Source organism: Coccomyxa subellipsoidea (genome assembly GCF_000258705.1).
Source record: "Coccomyxa subellipsoidea C-169, whole genome shotgun sequence".
Lineage (NCBI taxonomy): Eukaryota > Viridiplantae > Chlorophyta > Trebouxiophyceae > Coccomyxaceae > Coccomyxa > Coccomyxa subellipsoidea.
The window spans coordinates 1,142,016-1,164,854 of NW_005178040.1; the positions used below are offsets into that span (position 1 = coordinate 1,142,016).

The following is a 22,839-nucleotide window of genomic DNA, read 5'->3' on the forward strand; positions in this document are numbered from 1 at the left end:
CCGTGTCCTATGAATGAGTTCTTGAAGAGTTGCAGCATGTACCACGTGTATTGCACATCTGTGTGCCACGTTGAAGTTCAACCGGTTGTATCACCGACTTGCTATGATCATGATGGCACGTTCAGAAGAGCGTTGTGGAGTAATTTCTCTCTTTAACAGTCACACAAATATCAAAACAATGTTGCCTGCTGGCAGGCCTGTATCTGGGATGGAAATTGGAAGTTGAGGGAAGTTGAGATGCTTGCATGTTCCTGGCCTGGCCACATCTACACCCTCATGTGTTGCACATGTGCGTGGGCTCACATTTGTTCGAGATGGAGAGGGAGTGCCAATGGTTAGAGTGCATATGGACTTCTCAAGGGACCATGGGCTGATTCCTTTTCTTCTTGCGTGGGGTGTAAGGGAATCAGGGACGGCCTGATGCACCCCATCAAACTCATAAATGCTTGCACGAAATCTTCTGTCTGCCTATCCAATCTCTAATAGATTGAGATTACGACGATTAGTGGTTCAGGCAGCTGTTTATAAGCAGAAGTCGAGATGGCAACGATTTGTAGATGACAAAAGTGGGCATTGGGATCGGTTCTTCGAAGATCCGACTGAGTTCTGGGATCAACGTAAAACCAAGCTCAAAGAAAATTACGCCGATTTTGAACACAAAACGAACTCGCAGTTTGCTCTGTGGATTGACCGGCATGACCAAGACCTAAGGCAGAGGCTAGCACTGTTGGATAGCGCATCAGATGGGTCTTCCAGGGTACTGACACAAGCCTTGTCTACTCAAACATAATGCAGTGTACGATGATGTGCAGTAGATGTCAATCAGCTCCGACTCTTCAATGTGCATGTGTAGCTGCTGTGTCATGGGGCCTAGTAATGCTGCCGCGCATGCAGCATGTCAAGATGTACGTGTCGATGATCACTGAGCGGTAAATATACTCATGACACCTGTGGACTTGCAGCCCAAGAAGAAGCCCAGTGTAGAGGCACTCTGGCGTCAGTTCTTTGCCGAGCCAGGCTCCTTCCAGGATCTGCGTCCCAAGAAGGAAGGCATTGCCAAGCGACCAGACTTCAAGCACAGTGAGAGCGGGCTCGTCCTCTGGCTAAACACTGCTCCTGATTGGGTGCTCAAAAGGAAGGAAGAGGAACCCCTGGAGGCATACCTGCAGGATGACCAATCTATCCCATCGAAGGTCCGGCAGCTTACTGGCACTGTCAACATGTTGCTATATGCTGGGCTATCGTAGAACAGTAGCATTAGCGCGCGGCATTACAGCATGCTTTCTTCCTGATGTCGATGATTTTGTGATGGGTTGCATTGGGGAAACGTGAGCATGTCATGATGGGTGTGTTGCAGCCGCGTGTTGAGGTTGGGGGAGCAAATGCAGCGGATGAAAGGGGCCCCAGGGAGCGAGAAGACGTTTCCTGGACGGAAGAGCTCATCAGAGCAGTCAAAAATCCACTGCTGGGAGAGCTGGTTGATGATGCCACAGATGAGGCAGATCCTCCAGAGGTGAGACAACACCTGGTGCCCCTACATCAACTTATCCCTTACAAATCCCTTGCGCATCCCTCTTATGAGCATATGATCTCATGTTGTTGTCTAGTTGTGCCACAATGCAAGCCTTCTGGTCACAGTCTTTGGCCCTCTTGCCTGTAGGGGTGCTTCAGGAAAGGGGAGGAGTTGCTGAGACATCAGAAGCGAGGGCTGGCATGGATGCTCAAGCGCGAGAAACTGCAGCCGGCTGGAGGCATCTTAGCAGACGACCAGGGTGTGGTGAGGCTCAGCTTCTGCACAGCAGTTGACACATACAATAATTACCACAAAATGAAGAGTCCTTGCATGTTGAGAAGCTAAGTCTCGCTTGCTTCAATGCAGGGCAAGACACTGACAGCTCTTGCGCTGGTTGTGAGCGATCCCCGAGGGCCCCTGCCTGTTGAGCAGCCCCCTGCAGAGAGTGAAGACGTTGCTGAGGAGGATGACACCCTTAAGGCTGCGCCATCACCGGCAGGAGGCACCCTCATCCTGTGCCCCAAGAGCACACTTCACTCCACATGGCTGGCAGAAATTAAGCGAAGACTGGTGGGCACATCTATTACTGAGGGCCGAGCAAGCCACACTCAATACTGTCTGCTTGCCAACTTGACAGCTTCTGTGATTGAGCAACACACCAGATCCGCCTCAGACAATGGCACTATCCCACTTCTATATGATTGAGAAGTGGTCCGCTCTGCTGCCCTGTGCTGTGGGCTCATGCCTTTGTGAGAGATATATTGAGCTCTGCAAAGCCTGTTTTGTGCAACGTTGCAGGCTAAACACTGGACTGTTTATGTGTACGCTGGCAAGGATAGGCTGGCCATCACGGCAGAGAAGCTTGCAGCCTTTGACATTGTGCTGGCCACGCCTGAGACTATGCTCATGGACTCACCCCTGAAGACACAGAAAGCGCTGCACCAGTAAGCCTCCTTTCCGGCTCAAGCCTCCAGGATGATTTCTTGAAGAAGAGCCACTGTTGTCTTTTGCGTGGCAGCTTCTGACTCAATGAAATTGTCTGTCTGTGCTCAGGGTAGCGTGGCACAGAGTGATCATTGATGAGGCTCAGTCCATCAAGAACCACAGATCACACAGATCCGCTGCTGCAGCCCTGCTGCAGGTCAAAATGAAACTCTCCTCCCTTGGCTGTTGGCAGACCTCACTGTAGGGTCTGCACAGCGCCTTGCTTGGCAGCAATCACCCCTTAGGGGGTTCCTTTCAGAGCATGTATGGCTGTTGAGATTGTTTGTTGTGCCGCCTGATTCGCACCCTCGGCGCTGGTTCGGCAGTCAACATTACAGCTGACATGCGCATGCGCGATGACAGGGGCAAAAGAGGTGGGTCATGAGCGGCACGCCTCTGCAGAACAGCCCCGAGGAGCTGATCTCCTATTTTGTCTTCCTAGGCTACAAGCCCTTCAACAGCCGCGCGGCCTTCGCCAAGCTTATGAGGGAGGCAGTTGTGGTTGAAGAAGGACAGCGCAGCCTGAACAGGCTACGCAGAATCCTGGCCCCAATCATGCTGCGCCGCACCAAGCAGTCTTGCATCGATGGCACGCCCATTGTGCAGCTGCCCGGAAGGTGCTCCATTGCCGCCCAATTCGCCTTGTGATCGTTTGTAACCATGCACGTTCTGCTGCCCCCACCTGCCCGCTCTGTGCCTGCACAATGCCGGGACGAATCTATCGGAGCAGACATGAAGTCCTGACTTTTCTCAATGATGAGTTTCGGGGATCAAGTGGGCTTATAGGTTGGCCTTAAGCAGCGCTCAAAACAGAATGTTCCTGGGACGTTGCGCAGGCAAATGCGCAAGGTGGCAATCGAGTTCAGCGCCGAGGAGAGGCTGCACTATGAGGAGCTGACGGGAGAGACGCAGGAGGAGAGCGAGCAGGAGAGCAACACCGCATTCCTCCTGTCCAAGCTGAGGCGGCTGCAGATGGCCTGCAACCACCCCTCCCTGCAGGCCGCCCGCGCACAGCAGAAGCAGCAGCAGCAGCAGCGGGAGCCTGTCTGCAACGGCGATACATGGCAGTGCTCGCTGTGCGGCAAGCCCGCCGCCTACCGGCTGCCCTGCACCCACCTCTTCTGCGTCGACTGCCAGGTGCGCACACCAGACCTTCCCATGCTCTCATGCAGGCACTTTCATTCCTCAATCCACCAAAATTGATCTTGCCTTTCAGGATGCCCAGCTAACAGTCCAACAGAAACTTTGATGAAGGTGAAGCTGCTGGGACTTGTGTGCTTGCCTAAAGCTGCGGCAGGAGGTTGAATGACCTCAGAAGATGCCCAGGAGACATCTTTGCGTGCAGAAGCAGCGGGGGTTGTCTTGCTTATTTTACCATGCAATATTGGCCGAGTGTGTCTTGGGCGCGGCAGGAGTGGTCCCCCAGGGTGGAGCAGGAATGCCAGGTGTGCGCCAGAACAGGGATGCTGGAGTTGGTGGAGGGCAGCTCCGTGGAGCCGCATCTGCGCCACCTGTCGTCCGCCAAGCTGGAGTATCTGCGCCACGCGGCACTGGAGGCAGCAGCCGACCGCGAGCAGCTGCTGGTGTTCAGCCTGTGGACCGCCACGCTGGACCTGCTCGAGCCCATCCTGGCAGCAGAGGGCGTTCCCTTCTGCAGGTGTGCTCTGTCTTTTCCTTGGGTCTTTGCCTTGATGATTGTGCATGCCAGGCAAGAGACACCGCTAAAAACAAGGCAGTATGCAAAATGGTGCTCCGGTCTGCACCCAGATCTTTAGGTGGTGCTGGGTCCGGGCGTGAAGGTACTGGGCATGTTGGAGAGAGCAATGCCATGAGGATGAGACACGTTGGATTCTGTAGGTTGGATGGCGGCATGACAGAAGCAGCGCGGGCGGACAACATAGCGCGTTTCTGTGGGGATCGGGACAACACCGTCTTCCTCATATCCACCATGGCCGGCGGCACAGGCCTCAACCTGCCTGCTGCCAGCAGGGTGGTCCTGGTGAAGCCGAACACTTTCCCCTCTGTATGTCTACATTGTGTGTGCGTGTGTGTGCGTGTGCCATAAGCCTCTGCCATGCATTTCCTGCATGCCATGCAGCCATGCCAGTGTATGTGTATGGGTGCTCGCCGTTCTCAAACTACTCGAGCAGCCTTGGGGTGTGTGCAAATTCATCGTTGATGCGTGCATGATGGGGAGAGCTACATAGAGAAATTGTCTGTGTCGGTCCACAGGTTGAGCCGTTCTGGAATCCCTACTTGGAGGAGCAGGCCATAAGCCGCGCAGATCGCATCGGCCAGACCAGGGTCGTCCAAGTCTTCAAGCTTTACGTGCCAGGTGCGCTCGTGGGCCAAAAGCGTACAGACCCCTAATCAACCAGCACCATCACGCGTCCAAGAAGGGGGTCTCAATCCTTGCATCCAGGGTCTTTATGCAGATTGGGAATGGCATGTAGTAAGTCGCCCCACCCAGAGGTCATCTGGTGCCAGAGGCTCCCAAATTACCAATTGAAATGGCTCCTCGATTGGAGTCATTGCCTCAGAGCAGCCTTCAATATTACTGGGTCTCCGCACCAAGCTCTGCGGATCTGCAGATGACAGCAGTGGCATGATAACATCGCATTTGACGGCTGTGGCACATAAGTCTTTCTGATGGGGCTGCGTGTGTGGGCAGGCACGGTGGAGGAGAGGATATTTGAGCTGCAGGAGTGGAAGAGGAGGGTGGTGGAGGGCATCATAGGCCAGGCAGACCTGGGCTCTGCTGCCAGCGCAAAGCTGACAAAGCACGAGATGGAGTTCCTAATGGGCCGCCAAGAGTCTGTGGAGCCCAGCTCTTCTGAGGGAGTCAGCCAGCGCCCTCAGATCATCACCAAACCTGAGTCTACAACTGGAGAGGATATCGCACTCCCTAATTAGGATCAGGCCTCAGTCAAGTTTGAATGTTGCTGAGCTGCAGCCTTCACTTGACAGGCCGTCCATATCCGTCTGCCTGACAGGAATTGGAGCATCTTGAGGAGTGATAGCATAGGAGCCATAAACTGACACACAAAGAGATTTTTTGAACTTGAATACTGGATGCTGGAGCGGCACTTGCCAGGAAATAAAGTGTCTCTGGTGTAAGTCATGTATTGTCTGGACTGCGCACAAAGGTATACTGAGCTGTAAAACATTCTGTATCTGGACAGATGTGCATTGGAGTCTATCTAGATACAAGTACTGTATAGGAAGAAATGCATGAGCTGCATATAACACTGACATGCAATGCAGATGATGCAGGACCATACGCATCCCTTTGGAGTGCTCAAGGTCTCAACACGGCGCTAGGTACTCAACTTGTGTCTGCTTCCTTGTCTCAGCAGATACCATTTGGGTCCTGCATTCCACCTACTTCAACTGCCCTTGAGTAGTGGCATTTGTTGCATTGCGATTGACCACAAAGACTTGCAGCTATAGCTGTACACTCGTCAGCTTGAGCAATATCAGACACCGTCTGCATCTTGATGCAGCAATCAAAGATAAACTAACAGCACAAGCTAGCAAGCCTTCCCACGCTTGTTTTCTCTCAGGACAAGCCACAGTGAGAATACCAGCAGGAAAGCTGTGCAACTCTCATATATTATATTATGTCATCTGTATCTCGGACGCAGTCTGCAGCTGTGACCTCAGGTCTATTCATGTGTTTGATAGCAGTTCAGTTTGCACACAGTGACAATGATCACAGTTGGCGCTGCGAATGCAGACATGCTCTGCCAGTATCAAGTTCCAATACCATTCAGCGCTGATGCTGCCTTTGCAGCAAGTGCAGGAAAAGCGAGCAAGAACGGGGAAAACTATCCTACACATACATTTGCAAGCTCTACATTCCCTCGAGAGGCAGCTTCAGCACACTATGGAGGCTCCATGAAGCTTCCGCGGTCCTGGAAGCTTCATCGGAGCACCCGTCTGCCAAGCACCTCACATCAGCCTTCTGCAGCACGGCCCGCGTCGCATGGAATGGCAAGGATAGCCTCTGCGAGCTTGCCCCAAGCAAATTTTAGTTCTCTGTCTCTGGATCTGTGCATGGGGTGCAGTGGTATATTGCGCGGCAGCTGATTATGTGTCTCCGTCCCATCAGTGTCTGGGACAGACACACTCTTTCAATGAGGCTGCGCTGCATGGCTCCGCGGAAGACAGCTTTGCAAGGCAGCAGACGCAGCTGTCAACCGTACACAGTGTCTGCGAAGTCCAACATGTCGTGCAGCCACTCGGTGTCCACTCCACCCAGCTCCATCATCTGCAGGACAGCAGCAGCTTCATCAAGCCACCAAGTTACAGCAACCACCTGCACCATTGACCCCAAAGGATTCCTGCCACCTTGATGCCTCTGATCTGCACATCAGCCAGCATCGCAGGGCCCACTTCTGGGTGGGCAAGTCTATCATGCATGCGTGAAACCAGCGCATGCCGCGGGCGTGGAAGCTGTCTGAGCAGACGAGTGAGCTAGCAGCTGATGAGTAATGAGGACGCCATGCCTGAACTTTTCCGCTCGGATGTGAAAAGTCTCCAGAGCCAAGAGGCTCTGGCAGGGCCTGTTGGAGCGGCCCCTCAACAGTTTGGGGGTCCAGGTCAATTGCAGCTGCAGGAAGGCCTCGACAACCTTGGAGACAGATCTATTTGAGCCTGCAAAAGGTGAAAGTAGCACCTGGTTGCACTCGCGCACGAGGGGCTGCCACTCGCTCTGGCCGTCGCCCACAATGCCGAACAGGCGCTTGCCCGTCGCGCCGCCGCTCTTGTGCTGCACCGCGCACGACGCAGGCGGCGGAGCGGCCGGCCGCTGCGGGTGCGGCTGCTCGCGCTTTCTGCTGTCCGCCTGTGGTGGCTGCGCCTGCAGTCATGATGACCGGCCTCTCTTATCACCAGATGGTTTTACCTTGCATCTTGACACAGGGTGACGCATGCAGTCCCAAGGCAGCTCCAGATTGGACAACCATAATGACTTGCATTCAGGCACCTGTCAGGAGACCAAACAAACTTTGCAGCTCTGAGCTGGAGACATTCAGGCACGAAATCTGCTAGACTCAGGGGTGAATGGTTAGGCATGGGCGGGGTACAAGAGGCGGGCAGCCACACATCCCCAGAGCAACTCGCTTGTGCAAGTTGGCTGGCCAAAATGATCTGGATCATATCGAGTAGGGAGAAAGGTGCGCACCTCGGCCCAGGGAGCCTTCTCTGTGTTGGCCCAGAGGCAGGCGAGCATGCGCAACGCGCGCTCGCGCTCGGCCTGCTCCCGGGGCGAGTCACCCTCTGCTGACTCACCCGCAGGCAGCCCGCAGCTCCTGCCCAGGGAGGGCGTGGGCACCAGCCGCTCCTCCGCTGGCGACAGGTGCATGTCCCGGGGGCTCGGCGCCTCGAAGGGCGAAGCCAAGCACGCCGTAGCAAACGGTGTCTGCAGGTCCGACGCGCCGCGCGCGGCCGCCATCGCAATTGGGCTGAACAGGGGCACCTGTGCCTGCGCCGAATGCTCTGCTTTTTAGTCCTGGCTTTCTGCGCATGCATGTGTGAATAATATCTTGGTTGTGTGTTCAGAGCAGGGAGGCATCTGCCTTTAGGGATGACTTGCAAGTACCTGGATGCTTTAGCCAGAACATGGAGCTGTGCAGCAAGTAAAGGGTCCCCAAGATTTGCTTATAAGGGACAGAAATGACAGGGAATGTCGTGCCGATTTGCAAGCAGGCTGTGAGTACCTGAGGGCTGGATGGCTGGGGTGTCGGGGCCGTGCTGGGTTGATGCTCTTCCTCCCTTATTGTGCCGGACTTGGCTGCAGTAGCCTCAGGGAAGTGAGTTAGCAGGTTCTGCCGGATGGTGCTGGCTGGAAGTGTGGCCAGCGGCGCCTTTTGCGGCGGCGAGTGCTGCTGCGGCGGGCTGGCCTCCGCAGAGGAACAGCGCTCCTCGGACGCGCTGAGGCTGCCGCTGCATGCCGAGAAGAACTCGGAGGAGCAGCTGCGCTGCAGCTGCAGCGGAGCTTCCTCGCGCTCATCCTCCCTGCACCGGCCCAGCTCCCCGTCCACGCTGCCTTCCCCGTCGTCCCACTCGTCCGAGCCCAGGTATGCGGCGGTTGTGCTGAACAGCGGAACATCACTTCTGCGCGGCTGTGGCGCCTGCCAGCAGGGCGCGCCGATGGACGGCTGATGGAGGTCTGCCAAGGATGGGAACGCCTCGCACTGCGAACTGCCGGCGCATTGCAGAGCGCCCAGCGCGTCGGCCAGCGCCGTGATGCTGCTCTCCAGGTCCGACGCACCCTCCGCCAGCCACCTCCGCGGCCTGAACGCCACCAGGCCGTCCTCCGTGACCGGCTGCGAAGCCGGCTGTGCGGCCGCCGGGCCGCTGCTGCGCGCCGGTGCTGCCGGCTTGCGCGGCGATGCGGCGGAGCCGGCGGCCTGCGCCGAGCGCCACTGGCCGGGGGACAGCCAGCCGGCGGCTGCGCGCACTGCCGCGTTGGCGGCCCGCTGCGCAAGCGGCGAGAGCGGCGCGCCGGTCGGCGCGGCGGCGGCCGTCGATGTGGCGCAGCTATCCTGTCGGCTTCCCTTGAGGGCGGCTGTGATCTTCCAAATGGGCTCCAGGGTGAGGTCCCAGGCCGGCTGGGCGGCCGAGTAGGGCAGCGGCACCTCGTACTCGCAGGAACTGCCTCTGTCGGAGGGCAGCTGACCTTGTGAGGGGGTCATTAGCGGCCATGACTGGGACAAGTGCAGGTGCCGCGGCGACAGCTGCTGAGTCACGCTACCCACGTAGCTCGATACCATTGGTGCCTGTCTGCCTTGTGTGCTGGTTCACAGCAGGACCATGTATGCTCCTCAGCACATTGCCCACCCTGCAGGCATTTGCAGGCACTTGAGGGAAGGTAGACATATGGACATGGCAGCCTAGGCCAGACTTCCATACTGCTTAGGCAATGCAGACACCATTATAGGCTTCTACGCAGCTTGCTACCCATTTGTTGCTATATGCCACCCAGGGACTTCTGATTCTCTTCACACTGGCGACTCTGACAAACATCCCATTCAAACCAAGGTTGGGACAGAATACTACAGTCTATAGGCCGTAATGCTGCCATCACAAAGAAAAGCGGGTCGATTCGATAGTGCAAATGAATCGTGCCATCTTCGCTGACCCTGACCTGGTGCTTGAGGCTAGACGAGACACATAAGATTGCACCCTATCAAACAATCTCATAGCTGATAGTGTATGCTTGTCCAGAATGAGCATGGATTTTCACCTCCTAAAAGCAACTATTGGCGTGTATGCATACTTTACCTGATGGGTTTCGGTTGCAAGTGCGTCTGCCTGGAGAAGTGCTGATGACAGCAACCTTCCAACGACTCTGGCTATCGGAGTCCCGTCTCCTCGCCTGAAGCCTATCCTGCACAAAGACATACCGAAACATCAAATACAAGAACGGAGTCATGAACGATGATGATTATGTTATAGTCCGAAATTTCGGATAGTAGGAATAGCTGGGCTTTCTCGGGCATGCCAATGTGAAAGCCCTGCCCAGAACGCAGGAGCTATAAAGCAATGGAAAGGGCACCGAACATATGTATTAATGATCTACGCTGCGAGGTATTCGGCACTCCACCAAGCTTGGTTCCGAGTAGGAGCCAACGGCTGTTAGTCTTAAATCTCGCAAAGCTAGAAGATCCTTGATAAGCTGCTTTTCGGCATAATTGAATCGACCCAAACCTCGACGAATAATCCCAAGCCCATTGAGGTCCTGAGTGTCAGTGATGGATGGTGCCTGAATCAACGAAGTTGTCATAGAGACCTGCCCGTCGAAGAGGGGTACCTCGTCAGATGGTTGAGGCCGCTGTGACTGTTTTCCTCTATCCACAGGTTCCGCAACTCTTTCAAGGTTTCCTTAGATACCGTGCATGCTCGTCCATCAACTGACGCCTGCAAGCTGGCGTGGTACCCGACATCTGCGTTTAAAGGCTGGACTTTGAAGGTTCTGAATACCGAGGCTGGCGGCCCTTGACGATGGTTGACCCAATATGCCTCACAAGACCATCCCACACAAATGCAGACTACCTACGCCCAACGTCTCTGAACAGGTGGATGGCAGCGACCAAGTACCTTGTACTAAAGAAACATCCAAGGCAGATGGGGTAATTAATAGGGAAGGTGAGCAGCGCCTCGGGGGCGCGCGTAGTTTTGTGGGGCCTTCCACTGCATTGGAAGTTTTCATTGGCTGTTGGCCTCAAGGTCCAAAAAAGGCGCTCCTCACTGAGTATTACCATAGTTTAAGAGATGTACCCAGGGCTGTTGACATCAATTCTATATGTTGAAATGTCAACATGCATGGTCAGAGACAAGCTTGGGCTCTTCGCGAATCGATCGAGCTGAAGTCGTTCTACCTTGAATGATTAGTAGCTCACACGTCTTCAGGGGTGACAACAGCACGTGCACTTGAGAGCGCCCACGCATGCTCATTGTGTCACTGGAGGTCGCTCACAGCATATCACCCACTATACCTCGCAGCTGTTCATGCTTGTTGAAGGGACATTTCTGGCGATCTTTTCAAGTCTTGGCCGATTGGACCGCAATTTAAAGGAGCAGCCTGCTGAGTGGAGTCCGACTTCTACTAAGGATCCTACCAAGATGTCATGACTCTAGAGCTGACCATCTTTGGCACCCAGCCAGCGTCCTGGTGAGGCCCAGGAAAGCAGCTCATGTGGCAGACATTCCCGTGCAGGAGTTTCATCAGCTTTGACCCAGTCATTCTGAGAAGCAGGACCATGAACATCGGAGTCTCATAATGCCTCCCAATATCTCCACGAGTCACCTTTCAAGTCAAATGCAGCTTGCCTCTCATTCGTTGCATTGAGAGTGGGACCTGCTTCCCCACCAGCAATCCCACAATAATGAAGTACCCAACAGGAAAACCCGCAATACCCCCTTGGCATTTTCCTCATCCCTGCCTTTCTGCATTCCTTGCCTTTACGCGGCACTCGATTTCGCAAAAGCAGTCTCCATCCTCTGACCCAACTGACCATCACAAGGTTGCCAGCTCATACATTCTGCTCCAGCCTGGGCAGATCCAACATCATCCCCAGCTCTGTGCTTTAACATCCGGCGCTGCAGCACACTGCATTAACCCCGAATGCAGCGGCCGGCAGCATGCGCGGGCAAATCTACCAGGCGGGCACGGGATCCCCTCTGGCGCCGTAGTTCTGCTCCCCGTAACGGTCGTAGCCGCGGGACTCGGTGCGCCGGTGCTGCTGCGTGGGCGCTGCCGGCATTTCGTCCTTGGCGGAGTAGGCTGACGAGGCCAGGCCGACGCCATTCTCCTTGCCGGTGGCGGCCAGCCGCTTGCCAGTCACCTTGGGGCCCAGAGTGCCGGTCACGTTAGCAGCCTGTGGGCGAGCAGGGCAGTGGGCGCATGCAACGCTGAATGCCAGCTTGGGGGAGCGAGGCACAAGCAGGAACATGCATGCGGGGGTGTGACTCATGGCACAGTAATGGGGCAGAAGGCGGTACCTGCGCTGCGTCAAAGGGGCGGCTGGCTGGGATGGAGACTCCGGCCGGCTCTGAGGTGGGGGGCACTGTGCTGGTGATGCCGTCAGGTGACATGGGCGGCAGCGGCAGCTGCGCCTTGCTCGGTCCCAGGGCCGCGTATGACGCCTGCGCCACCATTACAGCCATGTCAGCCATCCCCAATCTGAGGGAGTCCCCACGTGAAGCTTTTCGCTGAAAAATGCCCTCCCCAGAGCCCTATGCTGGGCGAACACCGGTCAACAGAAACGAGAGGTAGACCCCTCATGCGGCGTAGACAGCACGTGCAGGTGAGGTGTCCCCCCACCTGGGACAGCATCAGCGAAAGGACCCATGAGGAGTCGACACAGAATGAAAAGTACAAAAACACCCTGTATATCAAGTAAGCAAAAATTCACTCGGTGCATGAGAGTGGTGGGTGCACCTGGAAGGCCTCCTGCTCCAGGCGCATGACAGCTGCGAGGTAGCTCTTGAGCCAGACGCCGTCGCGGATGAGCTGCGCCAGCTGCTGGTACACCAGCGCCTCCTGCTCCTTGAACGACTGCCGCGCCGCTGCAGCCACGTCACCCGCGTCACGCATTTGGAAATAAAGAAGTCGCGATGACAAATCTGCTTTCTGCTACATCTCACAGATGAGTGCTGCTGGTGAATTCACGTCTCCCCAGTGACAGGGTCAATGGGGACGTGGCATGTCTCGGTCAAATCCATGCACCGCAAATGCATGGACCTTGACGATGACCAGATCACGTCCCCAATGATTCATGCCACTAGAGCAGGGTGGCAGGCCCACCTGCGAGCTTGTTCTCCTTGTGCTGCATTTTCCTGATGGTCTGGTCCATCTGGTTCTCCGCCTTCTGTGCGGTACTGGCGCCCCCAGGGGTCACTTTGGCCCTCTGCTTCTCGATTTGATGCCCCAGCCCCGTCACTGTGTGCCGCCTGGAATCCACCTCCAGCCGCACCTGTTCCAGCCGCTTCATCCTCCCCTGCACTGACGCCACTCTTAGTCACAGCAAATGCTTAATTAAGGACAGAGACAAAACCATGCATGTTCCAGCTGCGTAAGGCAATGCAGTCTGCAAAACGGTGGCGGGCTAGGGCGGGGTGAGACATAGAGAGTTGAGAAGGAATGTGCAAAGATGTTCAAAGTGTCTGCAAGGCTGTGCCAGCATGTAAGACACTTGCCTGCACTGTCGAGTAAGCTGTTGTCCACCTGGCCATGGGCGCCAGCACTTCCGCCTCCAGCTTCTTGGACTGCATTCCATGACCCACAACTCAGCTTGCGTCCACAACCACAAACAGTACTGGACAGCCCTGTAGGTGAGAGTGCGTTTTCCATATTCATGTATGACGGATGCGACGACGAGTAAATCTTGCACAGCGACGAAAATGCAGAAGTGATAGCATGAACGAACAGGATTGGGAGCAAGCTGAGAGTTGGGAGCTTACAGTGTCCTTGGACACCCTCACAAGCTCGTCTGCCCTGAAGTCCCCTCCAATGTTTCCATTCTGGCCCGGTGCTGTTGGAACAGGCACCGCCTTTCCACCTGCTGATTCCTCAAACACCCTTGGCAGGGGAGCCGCCATTATGGCTTTTGTGGTGATCAAAAGACCTGCGAAGAAATATAGTTTCAGTGATATACTTCTCAGTGGTGAAACTGGGCTCACTGTCCCAGATGTGCTCCAAGACTCTGTCGTAACAACCGAATCATCGTAAATGCGGCAGAGACACAGCAATAGTCACCTTCTGTAGCATTCTTCAGTGCTCTGATGTCCCTCTCACAATGCTTCAGGTGGTTTGCAAAGTCTCCAGCCTCCTTCAGCATGTGCTCATTTCTGGCATTGGAAGTCGCAATAAAATTTTTCTCGTTCAACTGCCAGCTTTGCTTCACCTGCGTGCCCAACCAGACATGTAAGAGAAGCCAAGGGTTTTGCAGGCAGATGTTACATTGGCAGAAAGTAGAGAGGTGTAAAACGACTTCAGCAGATATTGCCAACAGGTAGGAGCAGCAAACATCATAACCATTACAGACGAGAGTAATCCGGTATCGCCTGTGCCTCCAATGCTTGCATTTTGATAGGAGTTAAAAGGCCATCAACAGCTGGCAAAAAGGCTTCACCTTCTCTTTAACGCGCCTCCAACCGGCACCCATCTCCGTTGGTGCTATGTTCAAGTGCTATATGATGAGTTCTCTTATATGTGGCAGTGTTGATGCCCCCCGAGAAGCTCGGTGTGCTCCTCCGAATAGCCGTTGGTCGTGGGGACGAGGAGGCACTTCTAAACTCCCGCCACCAGACACTCAGTGGCTAAAGAAGCACGGCACTGCCAGCCCTCGCAACCTGCCTCGACTTTACACTGCAGCTTTTGATGAAGGACAATTGTAAAGTACTGCGTCGTGAGGGGAGCGAGAGCAGGAAGCTGTCTCGACGTCCTGGTTGACTCGAAGGCCCCAGAATTATGTGCTGCCCCGATATCATACTTACCCTTGGCCCTATCGAGAAAAATAGGTGGTTATGGGAGGGTATGTCTTTACTTTCACGATCATTCATGAAGTCTCCTCCCTGACTTTAGTTTCTACGTTGTTAAATTGCAATATTCCTAAAGAATGCTTTGCAAGATTTCTGAGTGATAGCCTCAGGTCTTCACTGACACTGTGAGATGTGTTCAAGCAATCTCTTCTGAACGCGCCTCACAGAGAGCCCAGATTTATTGAAATTCTTAAAATTACAGATGGAAGTGGATGGAGAAACAGCAACGGAGTTTGACCAGTGTGTCCAACAAGCTGAGGTAAGACAGATCAATGCCAGAAAGGGCTCTTGCATTTCTTTCACAGCGTAAATTGGACTAAAGACGACTGGAGTAATGCAGGAGGCAATCGTTGGCGGTCTGGTCGCCGATGGTGCTGTCGACCACGCTGTACCAGCTGCTCTTTGCAACGTCGAGCTGCTGGCTCCATGGGTGACCACCAACGAGGTCAGTGCAGGATGGATCCCGGAAAGTCTCACTGAATTAAATCAGCCTTATGAATGGAAAATAAATTGAGTACAGTCTGAATAAGAAGGAAGTCAGTAGGACACCTCGCAGTGGCATGCTGTCCCAAGGTCCTGTGCCACGCAGGCTGGGCAGAAGGTGCTCAACATGCTGGCATCAGAGCAGAGCCAGATCGGGCGCACCATTCTGGAACACAGCGTGCGGCAGGCATGCGCCAGCCTCGTAAAGTCTGCAGTGGAGCATGGTGTCAATTCCACGCAGTATAGGCATGCGGGGGCATCAGAGCCCTCCATTCCCCGTCTCCTGGACCTGACGGTCTACCTTGGATCCCAGCGCCAGATCGATACAGGTGTGGCATGAGGCTGAGGCCGACATAGAGCAACCTAGCGCTTCCGCATCACAGACACTGTGCAGACATGATGGAAACCTCAGTATATCCGCTGAGCTCTGTTTGCAGTCCATCAGAAAGACGGTGCTGTGCTGGGTCTTGCAGTTTTGGTGTTCGCAATCATGGAGGATGTGATGGAGCTGTCGACCATTGAGGAGGCGGAGGGCGTTTTCGGCTACCTAGAGTCGCGCATACAGAAGCTGCGCCAGGTGGGCACTTTCCTCACAGTCATCTTTACCCCCTAACGGAGGCTGGCTCATCCACCACACATGCCCCCCTGCTTTTTCTTTTACTCTCTGCCTTTGAGGACGGTAGAAACCTCTGCAGTCAGATTGCACCTCAGGAGGAGTGTCAAGCATACAAAGCAGTCGGTTGGAGCTAAATTATAAGAGCTAGAAGCTGGGGAAGCGGATGGCAGACTCTGACAGGCTTGCAAAGAAAGAGGCGGCGGCTGGCCGGCTCCATTCTACGTCGATCGCAGATTCCACAGGCTGCTGTTATGGCCTGATCCCATCAACAGGGTATACGGGTCATGTGCTTGATGAGGCTCAGGCGGCGCGGCGGCTGCGCAGGTGTACAACTTTGGGAGCGCTACGTCGCACTCGAAGCTGTCGGTGCTGCGCATCTGCAACCAGCTGCTGCGGCGGCTGTCGCGCGCGAGCAGCAGCGAGCTGTGCGGCCGCATCCTGATGTTCCTCACGCGCCTGCTGCCGCTGCTGGACCGCTCGGGGCTCAACGTGCAGGGCCAGTTCAACACCAGCCACTCCACCCCCGTCGAGGACGTCCCCGAGGTGCCCATCCCGCGCTTTTCAATTGTCCTGGGCCGGGATATTCTTGTGTTGTCGATGCACTGCGAGGCAGCCCTCCCTCTCTACTTTAACGCTCGCGCCCTCCTTCATGCATGCACTCTGTTCTTGCTTACTCTGTAAGGCACTAGCTAGCATTGCCCCGAGTGAACCCCTCGACAGGAGGGCTCTGCATCGTACTGCTGCTTTTGCATTTATGCGAGACCCGTGTTTGTGATGCGCACACATGGAGGCGGTATCCTGGCAGCGTGTATGATTGCCACTGTGTCGGATATGTGAGGAGACAGCAGCGGGATTGCATGCTTTGGCACTTGACATGTGGTTTGGTACAAGGCTTTGACATTTGGTGTGGGTTGGGCAGGGGGCGGTGGACAGCAATGGGCAGCCGGTGGACGCAGCCTTCTATGCCACATTCTGGGGCCTGCAGGACGTGTTCCAGCATCCCTACACCGCCATGGAGCCCTCAAAGTGGGCCGCCACTATCACGGACATCAAGCGGGTGCTGACAGAATTCACAAAGCAGGTGCGCTTTCAGCGTCGCTGCGGCTTCAAAGCATGCTGCACTCCTCCTTGGAAACTTCCTCTTTTGTCGAAGCTTCTCCCCTCCAGTGCGTCTCCCATTGTAGGTGGGGAAGTACGAACGGTGTGTATACCATCCATACATGACATGAGCCCAGTGAGCTGGGGTGGGAGGCCCCGTGGTGGTCTACATGCATGCATGCACTCAAGGATCTAATTTTATGCGCACAGCCGGTGGCGTTGGCGAGCAGCAGCGGGGGAGAGGGAGAGGGGGGACTGCTGGAGGCAGCAGCGCTGACAGTGAAGTACCTGAGCAGCCCCAAGCTGATGCGGCTGCAGCTGCAAGACGCGACGCTCCGCCGCCACTTCCTGCTGCAGGCGCTCATCTTCCTGCACGCCTGCCAGAACCCCGTGCTCAAGCCCGGCGCCGCCGCCGCGCAGCAGGCCAAGAAGGAAGCCCTGCGCAGCAAGCAGGTGACAGCTTGGTCAATAGATGACAATCTGAGTCCATACATTTGTTCAGATGATGAAGACAGTGACGATGCAGACAAGTGCCATGTCTCCTGGGTTTGAGGGAGCAAGCTGGTGGCCTGCACCTCCCTGCCGCTCTACCACGCAAGGCACAAGACCCCGAGCGCTGTGTGTTGAAAAATCCGGTTGTAGCAATTGCAGGCTGTGCCTAGGGATCGGCACCGGATATCCGGCAATGGACAGGCTTCTGTGTGTTATGGTGGGCGAACTTCACAAAAGTTGCAGGCTGTGCATGGTGACGGCACGCAAGGAACCACTTGCGATGGTCTAGAAATGGCTTGCCATCAATTCTTGATATTAATTCTGCTGTGCAGGTGTTGGAGGCGGAGGAGTTGGAGGGGCTGCTGTACGCTGAGCTGCAGCGCACGCCCAAGCACGGCACCCACTTCTGCGCCGCCGTCAGAACCATCCTCACCCGCGAGACGCAGTGCGCGCCTCCCCTGCCTGTCACCCTTCTGCGCCTGCTTCTCATGCGCGTGTGCTTGCGTCCCTGCAGGATTGCTGTAAACCATTAGCTGTGCATTTGAGGCACTGCATGCAGCGCCGACCACTTATGAGGGGAGACACATCACAGAAGGAAGGAATGCAACATGACAAGCCCAGGTATTTTGGAACGCCTGATTTTGGTAAGGTTGCCTCTGAGCTGGCCTGATTTGGGAGAGTTCAAAACTGAGCCTGGTGACTGGCTGTGGCCAGGTGGACAAAGTGGAAGAGCGAGGGGTGCCAGGGGTACGAGAGGAAAGAGGTTGCGCCTCTGTCGCCGCTGGCCCCTAGTACTGCGCTGCAGGCCGCCACGGCCGCCACAGCCGCCACCGTATCTGACCCCAACTACGTCGACACCGGCTCGCAAGCGCTTAGCACGTGCGCCCTTTTTCAAAGAATTGTGCCCCTGCTTACCGCCTTTTTATAATGTGTGGGCAGGGGAGGGCGGGTAGCCTCGTTCCTATCCCATCACAATGGTGCCTCAATCGGCTGGTGCCAAGATGTCCCATATGTGCTGGCATTTGCTCTTGTGCTTGCACATAGCCCAAACACTTCATTGCTGTTGTGTGTGTTGCCAGGCTGTGGAACATAACCCGGGACAACACCAGCTGCCTGAAGGGCGACACGAACCAGCGCAGCACGCCCAGCCTGCAGGAATTCCTGGCACCTGTCATCTTGGAGATGGATCCCGAAGAAGGCATCGAGGAGCAGTACAAGGTGAGTCTGCACCAGCTCAAGCATGCGCTGGCCTGCCGCCAGAGCCCTATGTAACTTGACTGTTCAGATCCTGCCACCTCTCTCTCACCTTTTCTTCATGAATCGCCGCCCGCAACATCCCGCGGCAGTGTTGGCTGTATACGCCAGCATGAGAACATGGGAGGGTTCCTAGGCGGCGTGTAATTCATTTGTCATCCACGGTACTCTCAAGGTGCCAGCTTGACCTGCTATTCCTGAAGGCGCCTGATAGAAAAGGCAGCAGGTACGGAAAAGACAGGCCCCGCTTCATCACAGTGATCTGTTCGTGTTGCGCCGGTGGTGCACCTTGGTGGCATGCTGGACGGGCATCCCCACTTCTCCAAGAAGTGGGCTGGCCGTCACGGCACAGGACGCAGAGCAGTTTGCTCTATGTGCATGCTACACCTCTGCAGTACCTGCGTTCTCCACTGACACTTTGCTAACTACATGCGCATGTGGGGATGCAGACGAAGAAGGACGAGGTGTACACGTGGAAATCGCTGCGGCAGATTGCGCGGGCGTCGCTGCCGGTGTTCTCCAAGATGCTGACGGCCACGCAGCCCAAGCAGCGCAAGGGAGCGGCCGGCGGCAAGGAGGACAAGAGGGAGCGCGACGCAGACCCGCGCGCCAAGCTGGACCTCGAAGACGCCGTCCACGAGCTCTTCCCGGTGCGCGCCATAGGCCGTGTCCGGTTTGTTTCCTGATCCGCCCAAGCACAGGGAATACTCTCTTGATGAGTTTGCTTCTTGAATTAGCCAATTTGACATAAGTTTCTGAGAGTGTAGACTCCTCCGATTTGGGGCTGTGGAGGTGGCGTGATGTGCTTTGCTCAATGATCAGTGCTTGGCTGTGCACAGCGCTCATCGGCCGTGTGTCTGTCTGTGCTTGTAAGCGATTGGCTACAGGTCGCGTCCGGGGGCGCTGATCTGCGTTGGGCTGTGCAGGATGCCGTGCCGGAGGGAGCCAGGAGAAAGCCGCCGGCGCCTGCGGCATCGGCGCCGGCGTCGGCCGCGCTGTCAGAGGCGACGGAGGCCCCGGTCGCACGCTCCGGCGCCGACGCCGATGCGGGCGCCGTCTCCAGCGCCGTTCCCTCCGCGGCCGCTGCCGAGGGCCCCACGCCCATGGAAACTGAGCTGAGCGCTGCTGAGGACGGGGAAGCGCCGCCGGATATAGCACCCGCTGCAGCTGCTGCCGAGGACGGCGCGGCCGGGAGCGCTGCGTCGCAGGAGGCAACGATGAAAGAGGAAAGAGTGTTGGAAGAGGGAGAAGCGGCTGAGGGGGAGTGCCAGCCGGTGGGCAGCAGAGGAGCAGGGGCTGCAGAGTCGGAAGGCAGGGGCGCGGAGCAGAAGGCAGGGACGTCTCTGGCAGAGAGCCCTGAAGAGGATGCGACCGCTGTGTGGCCGGCGGTGGAGGAGGCTGCGGGCGAGGCCGCCACTGCACATGCAGCGGACAGCGCAGCTGCAGCGGGGACCGGAGCACAGAACGGCGCTGTGAACGGGATCGGCAACGGTGACGCCCGGGCGGATGTGGCCTCAGCGCAGCCAGCCGAGGCTGCTGTGCAGGAGGGCGATACCGACATGGCAGAGGCGACGGCTGCTGATGGAGAGGCAGAGGGTGGTGAGGAAGAAGGGGAGTTGTCTGGTGGTGGCGGGAATGCAGGCAGCAAGAGAGCGCCTGCAGAGCAGCCGGAGAGCGATGATGCAGCATTGAAGGAGGAGGATGTGCAGAAGGCCCCAAAGGAACCCACGAGAGCAACTAGGGGTTCAAAGCGGGCAAAAACAGCGGCCCAGTAAGAATTCAGTCACACCCCAGGGACCCATGTTGAGCTAGATGCGTGCGCAGATATTGACTTCAATTGACTTGCATGCACATGACCGTTTGCCAGCGCTATTGCTGGTTAGGTTCTGATTTCTGACTGGAGCTGCTGGAAAAGAGTGGACTTCATTTGTTTCGAGTATGCTTTAACGACTGGAGCGCTTGGTAGGGAGAACGCATGCAGAGGGTTGTCCACATCGCAGATCATGATGCATAGATCTGCATAACGGCGGGGGCCTTTCCTTGTTCATGAGATACTGGTGATTTATGATCAGTGCAGAAGTCCAGAAAGCAATCCGTGAAACCTTGAGGCAATGTCCCTCCTTACAAATCTCAAGTGTACGTACAAGTGACAAGTCTCTCAACAGAATAATCACATCAGTCTTCTCGGGAATATGTCCACACAGTCTCAAAAGCAGGTGATGGCGCAATCACAGCCGCCATGACATACTAATGTACTGCACAGATCTCAGATACACAACCCCAACTGGGTTTAGCAATGCCGGCAATGGCATTGCTCCTGGGAAATGGTCAAAGTTGTTGGTGCAGTACTGCTTAAGCAGCAATGCCGGCAATGGCGGTGTCCAGGGACTTCTGGACATCGGCCAGGAGGATGTTGGCCTTTGAAGAGTCCTTCTTGCGGATGGCGTAGTCAAGCTCGTCGACCTGCAGAACATATCAACATTCACCATATATGCTCATGTCTCTGCAAGTGCGCCATTGGCAATGCATGCTCAAATTTGGGGATGGATTGAAAGTCGCTGGTGAACAGCAGTGCACTTGCAAGGCACAGCAGGAAGGCAAAATTGCTATCGAGCATCAGCACTTGGCTATTTTGGAGAGTTTGCACCCAGGTTCTACTGTTTTAAACCCACACTGCTGGCAGGCTTCTGCAGCTGTGATCATTAGCAGCTTTCAGGGCATGCAGGAAGCACGAGTGGGGATGCACCTTGAGGAGGAAGTCCTTCTTGAGGGCCTCGGCGGCTTTCCTGCTGATCTTGTCCTTCTGGGCGATGAGGGTGTTGAGGTCAAAGCGCAGTGTGCCGGCCTGCAGACGCAGCTCCTCGCGGGCGTTCGTCCTGCTCACGCGCAAGACCACTTGCAGCATCATGATTTGTGCACATCTTCAAAATGTCCTAATGTCTTTCATAAAACCAGGAGCGAGTGTTCGCGTGCAAGATAGTGCAAAGAAGGGCTGGCCCGCGACTTCAACAGGATCAATTCAATATACTGTACTCAATTCATAGCCGAAAGCTAATTGTGCCGACGCTAATTGTGCCGACAAAAGATTCTGGTATCTCTGGGAACTGAGGCACTGAACAGGCGAAGGTTTGCAAAGGGAGCATGCCCAAAAGCCGTCCTGCCTAGTAGATACTGTATCTCTCGAGTGCAGTATTCTATGCCTCGCTGTCAGGGTTAAGAGATGAAAAGAGCCCAGATGGGGTTGGAGTGTCGCACCAGTACTGCTTCTTCACGAAGCCGTCGAGGGAGGTGTCAATGCGCTTCTCGCTCTCCTGGATGCGCTTCTTGGTCTCTGGGATGGAGGCCCTGGCCTGCGCACACAGATGTAAGAAACAGTCAGCCACCCTTCCCCGCCGATAACCATCCCTCGTGCTGCATCACAAGCAAGTCCTTGCACCCGGATGCACATAGATGCAGCCAGACACACGCCCACAAGTGGTGGGCAATCTGGGGGATGCATTTTTTTGGTGATGGTAATGGCAATGGTTGCAAACAAGTAATATAGGCAGGCGTGGTCATTGGATCACTCCATCAATTGCAGAACACATTGCTACCACTTCATCACGTCCCAGGGCAGAGTGCATGAAGTATTGGGAGAGGGGGTGACTTCTTGTGAGATTTACGGGGGGAGGGGTTATTTCTCACCTGGACGAGGCCGTCACGCACGGCCTGGGGCAGGTCGAGCTCGCGAGCCTCGTAGATGAGGTCAAAGCCCCTCTCCCTGACCTTGCGCTCGTCCTGGATGTCGATGGCATTGGCCGAGGCGGTCAATGCCAGGCCTGCGAATCCCAGGAAGCCAGCCAGCACCTGACGCACACACCACATCTCTCTCAGAAAGCTGGGTACAATACAGGTGGGCAAGCATGCATGCAATACACATTTGCTGTCACTCTGCTAAGAATTATAGTTCTTGTCGAAGTTATGGAGGCTCACCCCGCGGCGGGTGTCCTCAGCAGAAGCCTGGACTGCAACGGTGCTCCTGCAACACATCTCACCTGTCAGGTTTTGGAAACAGTGCGATTCTGGTTGAATCGGCTGCTGGACGCTGATACAGTAACACTGCAAGATGCAACAATCCCCAGCTGTCAGAGCTGCTGGCGATGCAAGTGTCCAGCAAATTCGATCGGTACTGATCCCTTTCCATGGGTTCTGTGTTCACCTCCTTGGGACGGCAGCGCGCACTGCATGCACACAACCAATATCAGCTACCACATGTTGACCACACCTGTTGCATGGTACTTAAGAATTATATAACTGGACACAATGTATCCCAGAGGGGCTTGTGCAACTGAACTCACCTGCAGCAGAGCGG

The 22,839-nt window shown here is 55.7% G+C and overlaps 5 protein-coding genes across 5 annotated transcripts; 2 read left to right on the forward strand and 3 right to left on the reverse strand.

Annotated features, from left to right (window-relative positions):
• Positions 1–941: 941 nt before the first annotated feature.
• COCSUDRAFT_40099 (hypothetical protein) lies at positions 942–5,410 on the forward strand (the record flags this gene model as incomplete). Its single annotated transcript, XM_005650334.1, has 12 exons — positions 942–1,193; positions 1,358–1,513; positions 1,661–1,777; positions 1,880–2,083; positions 2,312–2,457; positions 2,567–2,654; positions 2,861–3,114; positions 3,334–3,634; positions 3,910–4,154; positions 4,355–4,496; positions 4,730–4,832; positions 5,169–5,410. The coding sequence occupies 12 exons, from the start codon at positions 942–944 to the stop codon at positions 5,408–5,410; spliced, it is 2,250 nt and encodes a 749-aa protein (XP_005650391.1).
• A 1,282-nt stretch (positions 5,411–6,692) lies between these two features.
• On the reverse strand, positions 6,693–7,952 carry COCSUDRAFT_32397 (hypothetical protein; the record flags this gene model as incomplete). Its single annotated transcript, XM_005650335.1, has 3 exons — positions 6,693–6,767; positions 7,176–7,358; positions 7,683–7,952. The coding sequence occupies 3 exons, from the start codon at positions 7,950–7,952 to the stop codon at positions 6,693–6,695; spliced, it is 528 nt and encodes a 175-aa protein (XP_005650392.1).
• A 3,102-nt stretch (positions 7,953–11,054) lies between these two features.
• Positions 11,055–13,603, reverse strand: COCSUDRAFT_64865 (hypothetical protein; the record flags this gene model as incomplete). Its single annotated transcript, XM_005650336.1, has 6 exons — positions 11,055–11,880; positions 12,005–12,148; positions 12,444–12,571; positions 12,810–13,002; positions 13,208–13,270; positions 13,466–13,603. 6 exons carry the CDS (start codon positions 13,601–13,603, stop codon positions 11,659–11,661), a joined length of 888 nt encoding a protein of 295 aa, XP_005650393.1. The 3' UTR covers positions 11,055–11,658.
• Positions 13,604–14,879: 1,276 nt separating this feature from the next.
• Positions 14,880–20,263, forward strand: COCSUDRAFT_64866 (hypothetical protein; the record flags this gene model as incomplete). The annotated part of the gene is made up of 11 exons (XM_005650337.1): positions 14,880–14,990; positions 15,135–15,357; positions 15,502–15,605; positions 15,969–16,187; positions 16,564–16,725; positions 16,953–17,195; positions 17,567–17,679; positions 17,949–18,113; positions 18,314–18,452; positions 18,938–19,138; positions 19,415–20,263. The coding sequence occupies 11 exons, from the start codon at positions 14,880–14,882 to the stop codon at positions 20,261–20,263; spliced, it is 2,529 nt and encodes an 842-aa protein (XP_005650394.1).
• A 577-nt stretch (positions 20,264–20,840) lies between these two features.
• Positions 20,841–22,352, reverse strand: COCSUDRAFT_13028 (photosystem II oxygen evolving complex protein PsbQ; the record flags this gene model as incomplete). Its single annotated transcript, XM_005650338.1, has 4 exons — positions 20,841–20,951; positions 21,235–21,364; positions 21,744–21,838; positions 22,173–22,352. The coding sequence occupies 4 exons, from the start codon at positions 22,350–22,352 to the stop codon at positions 20,841–20,843; spliced, it is 516 nt and encodes a 171-aa protein (XP_005650395.1).
• Positions 22,353–22,839: the final 487 nt, after the last annotated feature.